This window comes from Siphateles boraxobius, unplaced genomic scaffold, assembly GCF_051911475.1.
Source record: "Siphateles boraxobius isolate OS27281-9 unplaced genomic scaffold, OSU_SipBor_1 21, whole genome shotgun sequence".
Taxonomy (NCBI): Eukaryota; Metazoa; Chordata; class Actinopteri; order Cypriniformes; family Leuciscidae; genus Siphateles; species Siphateles boraxobius.
Window position 1 is genome coordinate 2659177 of NW_027508822.1, and position 13511 is coordinate 2672687.

At 38.4% G+C, this 13511-nt stretch overlaps 1 protein-coding gene across 1 annotated transcript in view; it reads right to left on the minus strand.

Moving 5' to 3' along the window:
• Positions 1-13511, minus strand: part of LOC143746098 (uncharacterized) — a 66165-nt gene that overhangs the window by 28945 nt on the left and 23709 nt on the right. Inside the window, exon 5 of the mRNA XM_077237852.1 lies at positions 11084-11146. Within this exon, the coding sequence (XP_077093967.1) occupies positions 11084-11146 (63 nt within the window). The remainder of the gene's footprint in view (positions 1-11083; positions 11147-13511) is intronic.

Consider the following 13511-nt stretch of genomic DNA (forward strand, 5'->3'; position numbering starts at 1 on the left):
CATTAAGGACAGCCGGGAACCCTGCAATTGACGGAAATCCGTCATAGACTCGCTGCAATTAACGGAAATCCGTCGTAGCGACGGAGAACTTTAATCCCTGTATATATATATATATATGAAATTCATTAATTTGAGTTTAAAAACGAACTATAGAACAGTGATGGCAATTAGTTAACAATACCACTAAGCAGAGCTGATTGTAGCCTTTTGGTATATGTGCTCAGAGAATATTTGTAAACAACGGAAATTCATTTTGAATTTCATTCATTCATTCAAATTTATTTTGAGAACATTTTTTAACAAGACATTTGTAACCTTTGTATTTTTCAGTTTTAAAAAAAGAGAAAGAAGAAGAAATAATATAACAGTAAAACTTTCAACTTCAATAGTGTCGTTATTTAGCATTGTAATCAAGCTTTTCCCAAAGTTTGTCCATGTTTGCGATTGTCCCCTCTAGGGCTGGGTTTGCATGATTCATTTTAAAGTATTCAATTCAATTCAATTCAATTCAATACCTTTATTTGTCCCCCCAGTGGGGCAATTAGTTTCACAGCATAGGAGCACACAAACTTACAGACACAGATACACATAATATGATAAAATAACAATGCACATTCTGATCAAATTCAATAATGTGTAAGCTACCTTTCCCTCCTTGAGAGAAAGAGAGACAGCAGACGGAACAAAGGAGTGTTTAAATCGGTTTGTTTTAGCAAATGGGAGTCTGAGCAATGAACCTGATGGTAGAAACTGAAACTGTTGATATAAAGGATGAGAACAGTCAGTCAAGATGGAGTTTGCTTTCTTAAACAGCTGTTTTTTGTAAAGATCCTCTAAAGTTTCTTGTGGACACCCAATAATTTTACTACTGAAACTAACGACCTTGTTCAGTAAGTTCCTCTCCTTTACCCTCAAGGATTGAAACCAACAAACAAAGGAGAACGTAATAGTAGACTCAATAAAAGAATGAACAAAGTCATCAAAGTAGAGTCAACCTGGAATTTAGATAGTTTTCTAAGACAAAAAAGACGCTGCTGGCTTTTCTTATGAATCGAGTCAGTATTTTTCTTAAATGTCAACTTATTATCGAGAAAAGTGCCTAAGTATTTATAAGAATCTACCGATTCGACTGTCTGACCATCAATCACTGTGACGTCAGGGGAAGGCTGAACACGTCTAAAATCAATGCACATATCCTTTGTCTTTAAAACATTTAATGATAAAAAAGATTCCTGACACCATTTAAAAAAATACTCAATCACAGGACCATGCGAAGTTTCAGTACTATTCAACAGGCTCACTATAACTGTGTCATCCGCAAACTTCAATATATGACGGTTTTCAAAAATTCTACGACAGTCATTTGTGTACAATATGTACAACAAAGGAGAGAGAACACACCCTTGTGGTGAGCCAGTAGATGTTACTGATAGATCAGAAAATTGGCCATTTACTCTGACTCTTTGTGTTCTGCCTGTAAGAAAGTCCAAAATCCAACCAACAATACTACCTTCCAGACCAAAATTATCCCTTAGTCTCTGAATTAGTAGATGAGGCTGAATATTTGATCAGTTTTTCCAGTGACTTCATTGTGGGTCGAGACATATTCGAATTTTGTCTGGCTTGATAATTGTCACCATGCTACTCACCCAATCAGTCGGATCTGTTTGTCTTGCAATGACGTTCATTTCTTCCATCTTGTGCAATTATTTTATTATTCTTTCTTTCAGTGCGACAGGAACTTTCCGCGGAGCATGTACAACTGGTTTTACTGATCAATCAATTTGGATGTGATGATATCCTGGCATGCATCCTAGACCACTGAACAGATCGTCATAATTTCTCATAATGTCATCATTTTCAACTGACACTTCACGTTCATCTCTTTCAACGATCTGGAACTGTATAATGTGTTTCTGACCTTTGTACTCACATGTTAACTGATTCTGTCCCAATGGCGACATCTGGTGTCCAGAGTAAGTAACTTGCAGGTAGGTTTACTCAGCTTCTCTGTTACAGGGACGTCCCGCGTGACGTCACGCCATTTGGAGCAGCCATTTTGACGGAATAGAAAATGCTATAATTGAATTGAAAAACTTTATTAATCCCAATAGGGAAACTGGTTTGCCACCAACCATACAGCCATCAAACAAACACAATACACAACCAACAGACAGATAAATAATTCTGCATTAAAAGACTAATAATAATATACCCTGATTAGGAGACACAATGTGAAAAAAAAAATCAATTTCACAGTTCAAATTAACAATGTTCATTAAAATATCTAACCGCTGAAGGAACAAAAGACCTTCTCATGCGCTCGCTAGAGCACCGAGGCATCACCAAACGTTCACTGAAAGAGCTTCTGAGTCCTTTGAACAAATTGTGTAGTGGATGGCCTTCAAAAAGCAGGACAAGTTTTAATTTCGAACTTATCCTCTTCTCCACAGTAACCTCCAATACATCTGGGTTAAGACCAATTACTGAACCAGCTCTCTTGATCAGCTTATTTATCCTATTCTTGTCTTCAACAGATATACTGCCCCCCCCAACAAAGTACAGCATAAAAAAGAACACTAGCTAAAATCCCTTGATAAAAAACATTTAAGAGCTTTGTGCTGATATTGAATGATCTAAGTTTTCTCAAAAAGAACAGTCCCGACTGAGCCTTCTTCATTAGGACATTAGTGTTCTCTTTCCAATTTAATTTTTCATCCAGATGAACACCTAAAAATTTATATGACTGAACAATTTCGATCACCTGACCATTAATTGTAACTGGAAGGACCTTCTCTTTTTTCTTTCTGAAATCAATCACAAGTTCTTTAGTCTTCCCTACGTTCAGTTTCAAAAAGTTAGACTCACACCAGCTATAAAAAGACTGAATCTCCCTTCTATAAACAAGATCATCCCCCTGATTAAGTAGACCCACTAACGCAGTGTCATCCGAAAATTTTTGGACCCAACCAGATGGCTGACTTTACCTATAGTCAGCAGTATATAATGAAAATAAAAAGGGGGATAAAACTGTACCCTGAGGTGCTCCGGTATTAGTTAAAATGGTATCAGAATGTTAGTTACCAATCCTAACAAACTGTGGTCACGCTAAAAGATAATCTAAAATCCAAGCAATGGTTGTATTATGCAATTTAAAATCAATTAATTTATTAGCTAAAATATGTGGCTGTATAGTATTAAAAGCACTCGAAAAATCAAAAAACAAGATCCTAACGGAACTGGCAGTAGTTTCAAGGTGACTATAAATATTGTGAACCATAAATAGTAGTGCATCATCTACCCCCACACCCTTCCTATAAGCAAATTGCAAAGGATCCCGAAAAGCAGACACATACCTAGTCAGATGATCCAGTACTACCCTCTCGAAACACTTCATGATCTGCGAAGTCAAAGCTATAGGCCTCAATTCAGAAAGATTATTAGACACCTTAGATTTTTTGGGAATAGGGACAAGACATGATGTTTTCCACATAGCCGGGATTTTGGCAGAGGACAGGGACAAAGAAATGAAGGACGGAGCACAGCTGGTCAGCACACACTTTAGCGTACGTGGAAGAACACCATCAGGGCCTGCCGCCTTATTTGATTTAATACGCCTTAACTGCTGACGAACCTCTTCAGTATTAAGAATAATGGCTGGACTACAGTCCTCAGAGCTGCTCTGCCTAAGATTAGAGAGAACACTCTCATGAAGTGAAGAGAAGTCTAATTCATCGAACCTTGCAAAAAAAGTATTGGCATCGTTGGCCTGTAAACCCAGATTACATAGACTGTGTTTACTGGTCCCATATCCAGTGATAGACTTCATACCATTCCATAACCCTCTTGTGTTGCTAGAGGACATGTTTCCTATACCGCCAGTGATAATACAGCTCGTCGCGAAATATTTCTATCATGCCCGAGCGATGCTGTGCAGTTGGATGCGATCAGATACGTGATCATACAAAATTAATATCTTTATACCGTATCCCAAAAGAAACAAAACGGAGAAACAAGTGGTTGGTGGCAATAAACAGGCAAAACGCTGATGCCGGTGTTACTGTTTGGCTTCCAACTCAACACAGTCCAACTCAACACAGCTTTGCTGTCTTCATTTTGGATCAGGTAAGTTGTCCCCTCGAAGGCTAATGAATGATTTCTCGGAGTTCGGGATCAAATGTTATAAATCCACTGTTGCCATAGAAATCCGCAATGTTTGTTTGCACTACCATTCAGCATAACATAAGCTTGCCTTAGCCGGACACATCAGGCTCCCAATTTTTCGATATATATATATATATATATATATATATATATATATATATATATATATATATATATATATTTATTTATTTATTTATTTTTTGCTTTAAACCGAAAATCATTTGTTAATCAAACGTTTAGCTGTCGCCCTTTATGATAGAACTATTGTGCATTTTTTTCACGGTTCTAACGGTGTATGGGTTGACTACATTTTTCTACGTTTTTTTTGTAGCAGTGAAAAAAAAACCTACCAACATTAGCTAGAAACAGTATTAAAGTAGTAACGTTAGTAAAGAGTAGAGAAGAGAGCCGTGGAACTGCTCAGTTAGCTTCAGAGTCAGTAACGTTACTGGTAAATGCATTTACCTAACACACTGTAGCCCAATGTCAAAACGTTTTTTTGTAATTATATTAATATAATAATATATATTACCCACGGCAATGGATCTATTATTAGGCGTGGCCCACCCATAATTATAGATCCATTGCCATTGAGTATCTGACGGATGTAGCCTATTCCGTCAAAATGGCTGACACGCGGCTAGGGGTCACGTGACTGGGAGATCCCTATACCCAGCGAATTGTACGTTTTCAACGAGAGCACATTACATTCTGCACCAGTGTCCAACTTAAATTTCACTTTCTTGTCTCTTATCTTAAGCAATTTAGACCACTTGTCCTTTTCTTCTCGTGTTTCTGTGGTAACAGCTTGAATACTTTTCACTTCGTTTCTTTGAACGTCCACTGTGCTCAGGAACACATTTTGGTCAGCTTCCACTGTCTGTTCAAGCGTGTGCATCTTTCTGGCTGTTTACGCTCAATTCTGCACATTTTTGCGAAGTGATTATTTTTACTGCATAGCCTGCATGTTTGACCATAGGCGGGACATTTTCTCTGCTCATGCTTGTAACCGCATCGACTGCATTTTGTGTCGTCACTCAAATCACGTTGCACTTCTTTTGGCATCCAATGACTTTTCTGTTTCATTTTTACAGCCTTAATTTTATGCATGTCAACTTCTTCATTAAGTGCTTTCACTGGACGTGATTTCATTCGCTCGACAGATGTCCACAGCTTTTGCTAATGTGAAATCTGCTTCTCTTAGGCTCTCAGTGTGTCATCTTTTATGCCGCACACAATTCTATCTCTTATTAAAGAATCATGCAATTCTGCAAACTCACAGTCGCTTTGTTCTTTAGATCAGTGACATATGAATCGATATTCTCTGACGGTCCTTGAGCCCTCGTGAAGAATATGTGACGAATGTAAGTTTTTTCTTGGTTCACAATAGTTTTTGAACTTTTGCTTGAGAGGGTTGATTTTGTCCCTCTCTTCATCATTAAATTCAAACGTATTGAAAACTTGAATTGCCTCCTCACCCGCAACATGTAGAAATGTGGCAGACTGCACTTTTTCAGGCTTCTCCGCGATGCCGCTAGCCGTCAGGAACAAGTCGAATTTTTGAATCCAAATCTTCCCATTTTCTGAAAGATTTCCCTGTAGACATGTTCGATGGTGGCTGTAACTGTGCCATTCTTCTTTCGATGTACTTACAACTTCTGACACCATGTATAATCGGTTTGTTTTACTTAAACAAATCAGACGACAGGCAGGTTGCTTCTGAAGTGAACTCAGGCTTACTTTTTTTACGTACATGTTACGTCATCAAGTATATATTACACGTTACATAGAATACATTACATGATCTGCTGATGATCCTGAATGTCTTATTGAATGAGTGTTGATTAGGGCTGTAACGATATGAAACCGAAATCGCGACACTCAGATCCACGAACCTGTGTCGCGGTGTGAGAAGGCAGAATCGCGACACAGCTCTTCCAACACCAGAGTTATCCTTCCCGTCCACATCCAATGCTGCCTTTTGTGCAATACAAGATCATCATAAGATACAGGCTATTATAAGATAAAGAAAATTGTTTTTTTTACTACTGTATCTATTTGGCTACATTTGTTGCCCAATTAAAAATCTATTAGACTAGACTGTTTATTATGAAAGTTTTGTTTTGAATAATTTATTTAGGTTGACTCATTTGAAACACAAATAGTTTATTTGCAGTTTTTTTTAATTGTTAATGTTTTCCCAGATTTTGCAGTTTTTTTTAATTGTTAATGTTTTCCCAGATTTTGCAGTAGATGTACACACTTACTTTCACTTTCATTATTTCATTAGTGACAATAGCGCCCTCTTGTCCCCTACATATTCATGTCATTTCTGCATGTCATTGTTTTGTTACAATTTATATGACTTTCTTCTGAAATGTGATGTTTCTAGAAAGGAAAAGATTAGACACATTTAAATTTAAGAAAATATAAATTTAGGTTATTTGTTAAAAACTTCATATTTTAAGGGTAATTTTCACTGGTTTAAATGCACATCACTACACATTTTCAACATTATGTTTGAATGTTTGTTCTACAACACAATATTAATATACTGCAGTCATTTGGTTCTTTAAAACATTTCTCTTCTGTTTTCAGCACTGAAACATGAACAGAATCAATAAAACATGTGCAGAGATTCAGACTGACGACAGGTTTGAATACAGACTTCAGTCTAATATACTGAATCAAACCAATATTCCCGACTGTGATCAGAGCTGGTATTCAGAGGTGTGTGTTTCTGTACACACACGCACTCACACTCACACTCACACACACACTCACACTGGAGGCCAAACCGCAGAGGCGAGTTGCTTTTTAGCACTTGTGTTTCTTTATTGTCCCGAAGTCAATGGGTTTTATGAATGGAGTTTTGGTTAAATGGCTGAAATAAGGTCTGTGTCGAACACAAGCTCAGGAAACTTTCACTTTCTATTCCACGACATAAAATACATCAGTATTACCCACTCGTGATCTTTTTAAGCTGTTACGTCTTGAAAAAGGTGAATGCTAATAAGTGGCTAAATGTGACGACAGAGGCTGTCGAGGAGATAAAAGATTCTGACGACGTTAAACGTCATCACGCTGAACATGTCAACTCTTTTACAGGCTCGTTATGCTTATAATCATGCTCTTATACACTATTCTAACTCAAACGTTCTGGGAAAATGTTTTTAGATCAAAACTGAAAGAGTTGTCGGAAGATGATGGTGATGTTTGAATTGGTGTAGTTTGTTTATAGCCTACCTTTAGCTCTTTACTTCTGGCGACTGCATTTAGGCTTCAAAATTCATAAAAGTTGTGTTCATCTGTGATAATTATCTTGATGGACAAAACGTGCAAGTATCATAAGCGTTTGTTGAACACAGAGCAATAGGAGACTGTCGTAACCCCGGTTCTCTGAAACCTCTCGTGTTCGAGATCCACCTACGGAAGGGCATCCGCACCTGACCTCTGCAGAAGCGTCCGATTGCACCAAGTCTGGCTAGACAGACAGAAGCACAGCCAACGCCAGGGAAGAGGAATGGGCCCATTCACCCTTTGTTCCTTCACTCCAATGTGTAATTGGAAAGAAAAAAAGAGGGTCGCAGGGAAGGGCTGAAAAGACTCTTCTGGTAAGTTCTGGTGACATCCAGCCGGTAGTAACGCACACACGACAATAACAATAAGCTGTTGATAAAATGATAATTAGTTTAATTAAAAGTGAAAACAAACAAGACAGATCTCAAACAATGAAGGAGTTCAAATTAATTTCAGATTCATGTCTCTGTTGAAAGTGTCACGGCCTCTTCTTCAGCTCCTGAACATGAAAGCTTTTTTCCGGTGTGATTTTTCTGGTACTGGAACGAAGGCCCCAGTGAAACTCTTCCCGCATTGATCACATTTCACAGTTTCTTTCCGGTGTGATCTAAATCAAGTCTAAAAGAAACATTAAATCAAGTGAGATTTCAAATGAGACACAAATTTGAAATGAAAAGTGAAGCTCAAAGTCAAGATCACTGATGAGTTCAATAGTCATTTTTATCTAATCAAATCTGGTGGACAACTACTGTGCACGATTATGATCTATTTTAATGTCATGAAGATGATTTGTGTTATAAGTCACTAGTTGTGCTAAAAACATTTCTAACAGACATGATGCGAGAGGAATGATCAATATTTCAGCCTCTAAACTAGGCTAATCAGGTTTAAAAATAGTGACATTGATGATGTAACTTAAAGGGCCCCTGTTATGCAAAATTGACTTTTACATGGTGTTTGACGGACACTGCAGTTTTAGCGTAGAGCCGCCCTGAGTGAGCTAAACACAGTCCGCCAGTGTTTCCACGCCGGAGCGGCTGTAGACAAGAATGTCTCCTCAGCGATTGAGGTGTTTTGTTGTTGGATGTAGGAATGAACATGGCAGTCTTCATTTACTCTCGTTATTACTCGAGGATGGATCTGTACCAACTGTCCGTGATCCAGTTTAAAGTCTCCGGAGTGATGATAGGCCTAACGTTACTGATCACGGCAGTAATGGAAGAGAGAGCGCGCACTTTATTACAGTCAGTCGTTTATTACATCACAGTCGTTTTACCGATATAAAGTTTACCAGTTTATTAAGCAGGGTCAAACAGGTCAATTTAGCTCAAAGGGAATTATTTATTAGTTTATAGGGAATTTGAAAGAATCACTTATTACGGCTGAGCCAATGACTCGCCCAGGGTTCATTTGAACAGGCGGTAACTATCTTTATTACTATTTTGTGATAGATTGGGATTATTAGGAGGCCATGATTGGCGAGGGCCATTGGAGGGCATGTGTCCAGGACACCGGGGTTACACCCCTACCCTTTACCAGAAGTGCCACGGGATTTTTAATGACCATGGAGAGTCAGGACCTCGGTTTAACGTCTCATCCGAAGGACGGTGCTCTTTGACAGTATAGTGTCCCGTCACCACACTGGTGTGTTAGGACCCACACAGAGCACAGGGTGAGCGCCCCCTGCTGGCCTCACTAACACCTCTTCCAGCAGAAACCTGGTGTTCCCAGGAGTCTCCCATCCAGACACTGACCAGACTCAACCCTGCTCAGCTTCAGTGGGCGGCCAGTCTTGGGATACAGGGTGATATAGCAGCTGGCGTTGAAGTTGGAAGCGGGCTTTACAGTCAAATCTTTTCAACTTTACAAAACGAGTTCCAGCACCTCAAGTTGATGAAGAGCAATAATTCTGACTAAAATATACATTTGTTGTTAGACGTTATATGTAGGTTTTAAATCCTTCATGTTATACTTCTATGAAAACAGAAAGTGTAACTAATGTGTCATATATTTTAAACAGAGAGGTTTCTGAAACATTATCAATAATTCTGATAACATGCTGAGATGGACTTTTGGCCAATCTCTACTTGCACACAACTTTGTAATAATTTCCCAAAATGTCATTTGTTTGCGAATATAACCAAATCTGTTAACACAGGCCAGAGATATGATATGATGAAGACAGACAAAAAAGAAGAGAACACAAACAGAGATAAACTGTTCCAGACACAGAAAGATCACTGTTTGTGAAATAAATATATATAAATATTGAAGTGAGGGTGTTTATATGAGTGTATCAATGAAACGTAACGGTCTTCAGAAAAGTTTCGACAGCATTTTCTTCTGCTATTGCCTCCGTATAAAGTAGTTTATTAGCGCAGCTGCTTTGTGTACAGCGGTAACCAAGGAAACGCTATTTTGCTGCTGTTCCATAAGCGCCATCTACTGACAGAGAGTGAATTTACATTTTCATTCCGTCCGTCGCTGTTTTTGTTTTGTGCAGATGTGTCATAGAATTATAGCTTAATTTCACAAAACAAAAGTCAGACTATTCTAAATTTAAATGAAAAAAATAACTACGTGTGTATAATCACGTGATCAGACTGATGAAGCCTCTGTATGAATGAAACACAAAATTGTTCTTATTGAAATTTTGCTGTTATTGTTATTCTGTATGTTGTGTGATTTGTCCCTAAATAAAGCATTTTAAAAAATGAATAAAAGACTTCACTGTATCAGTTTGAATGGAGATTTGGCGCCATCTACCGGACACTCAACCAACATCAGCATCAAGACTGACAATAAATCCATCATAATAAATGAATAAAGCACTCTGAAATATAATAAAATGTGAAATGTAGTGGCTTCGTACACGGTAAGCTAAACACTTCTACTCAATACAAGTCTTCACAACCGGAAGTCGTTGATAAGGTGATTTACTGAGTAAAATGTGTAAAACTGTGAAAAATAAAAATAATACGTAATTAAACTGTTACATGGTGAATGTCGAGTCCAATTATGTTTAACATGAGATGTTAACATTAATTTACTAATGAGAGATAATTGCAAGATCTTTAGCTGTACATAGATATCATATTCTGAACAGAACTACGAATTTTACAAAAATATATTAAGAAAGCAATTACTTCTTCATGCAATCCTTCATAAATATACAAAGATATCATAATCAAAAACAATCAAACTGTATTACAGTTTACAGGCAGTGCCCGTGCTGTTAATCCAATGGAATGACACAATAATCATGCGTTAACATGCGCTGATGTGCACATTGATCTTCAGAACGTAATCCCGGAAACTCAATGATATAAGTTTTGGCTGTCTTTATTTTATTGTAAGAAACTTGCCCCCCAAATTAAATTCTGTTCTGATAAACATTCATTTGTTATCACTTTTTTTTCACACACAAGATCTAAGTAAGTACGGTTTTAATGTCATACTGGAACCACTGATAAATGATATAAAAATCCATGGAGAGCCAAGGATTAAAACATTCAAATGCACAAATATTGAGGAATCCTTCAAGACTGATGTGTGTGACAGTGATCATGTGATCATGAAGTGTGTGTAGGAGCTGCTGCTGTAGTTCGTTCACACACACCTGGATTCAGAGAGTTTGCTGTGGTGTCTGGAGTCAGTGCTGTTGCTGTAGTTGATGTTACAACTATTAAAAACAAGATGGAAACAGAAATATGATTACACAATGTCAAGGCATTTATTTGACAAACTGCTATAGTGTAGAGCGGCTCCGTATCTGGCTGCGTTTACACTTGGCATTAACATGTGACCTGTATCCGGATGTTGTCCACTACACATTGTAAAGACGAGTGTAAACGCACTTCTGATGGGAATGATATCGGATCAGCGTGTCCCGGTCCGGAGGAAGTCAAGGACGCATTGTGATCGGATCTCAGTGTAATGTAAACACAATCCAGCATCGTGTCTGCATTCACAGGTGGACGTCTCACAAACCCCCCCACTGTCATTATTCCCCTCCTCTCTCCAGGAATTGCTGCACGTAGATGTGTGCTTTTGCGATACAGTCGAGTGTGAAGTACATCGCAAATATACAGAAATGTTTGCTTTTATTTTTTTGCTAAAGTTAAATTTTCCCACCACAGCTGGCAACATTCTCGGATACGTTTCTCTGTACCGTTTCCATTGCGGCATTTATCCACATTATTAGTACTCGCAGACTCTTCGTCCTCATTTTGAGAGATTTGTAAAATGTATCCTGACTGAAAACTGTTTTTAAAAGAAAACCCACCAGTTCAGGTCGACTTTGCACCGGAGCCATCCTTTTTTTTGTTGTTGCGGGAATGCGAGGTCCGATCTGTTATCCAGATACAGAAGCCACTTGATGTGGACAGGTGTAAACGCACCGTGTCCTGATTGGCTAATGATTCGATCTGCTTGATCAGATCACGGTGATCGCATGTTAATAGTGTAAACGCAGCCTCTGTCACGTACAAAACACAGAAGCGCTGCGCTGTTAAACTACGTGAACTGACTCGAGGCCCACAGAGAAGGAAATGATTTAATCAAAAATCTGAGGCTCTCAGATTTAATCAAAAATATCTTAACTTGTGTTCCGAAGATGAACGAAGATCTTACGGGATTGAACAACATGAGGGAGAGTAATTACTGACAGAATTTACATTTTTGGGTGAACTATCCCTTTAAGGCTAGAAAAAAATTGCCAGCTCAATTTCATGTCACAGCCCATAAAAACAAACACACACACATACTTGTGTTTGTTACATTGTGAGGCCCCATGACTGGGACATCACTTGTGGGATCCACCCTTTCTAGAAGAGGTACGCTTCTTAAAAAAGATCAGAACACATTCATAAACACATATCTCACTTGAACTAGTTGGCTGGTTTTCTTGTGGAAGATCTTTAAGGTTCAGCTTGAAGAATCAATCTGCAGCTTTTCTTTGTGTGTAAGTTTCCACAGCTGCAGAAAACTGAGTACATGTAAGGAGTAGTTTTATCTGATCAACAGTTAGTCCTCACACATCCACTGAGGGAGATGTGTGACCGTTAACTGTCTGAGAGTGACTTCCTTTCTGACCGCAAAACGCTCTCTGTGTGTCAGGACGACCTTCTTGCAAGCATAAAAACGTTTAAAGTCACTGGTTGTTTCTCCATTTCAGCCTCACCATTATTAAAGTTATAATTTTTTTTTTTTAGTTTATACAAAATTAAATGTGTAATATGTATAAATAGCGCTCATAAATGGCTGTTGAGATATTATTCTGAAGTGAAACTAGTAAAGGCTTTTTTATCCGGGAACAGCCTTTCTTACGGCATCATCCCTAAATGATGATAATGATATAACAAATATTAAATGTGAACTAGAACGTACATTTCCAGAAGAAAATGTAAAGTGGTGCTTGCAGTGGCAAAACTCGCCACTCGGTTGCTAGGGTGTGGTACATTATTGCATACGAGCCAACAACCATGTCTGTACGATATTGTGGAGCTGAGATATGGCTTAATCATGTGTTTGTATGGTTACTAAGGTACTCTATATGGTTGCTATGGTCTGCTTATACAGTTTATGAGATGATATTTAAAGACTAGTTGACAGTCTGAGTCAAAAAAGCCAAACTCCATGTTTCTACTATTTTCTGGAGCTGAAATATGGCTTGTAAATGTTGTTTTATGGTTGCTAGGGTGCCCCAAGTGGTTGCTAGGGCACGGCTATGAAGTTATTATGTCACTACTTATTGGCCTCTTGATATGCCGACTCAAAAGAGACCAATCCCAAGTCTCTATGACCTCCTGGTCAAAAGATATGATCTCACAAATTTTGTGCCAATGTTAAGTCTAAGGGACTTTTTTCGGCCGATTTATCGCCCGCCGGATGATCATCGTACACCCGATCGCTTAGAAAAGACATAGCACACCTCTCCTCAATGAACCGGTCGATTTGACACCTCATTCATGGGTCTACGACAAAAGCTGCGGGAGGAGTAGCGTGCCAAAGTTTTGTCTAGGTGAATAGTAATCACAATACTAGAA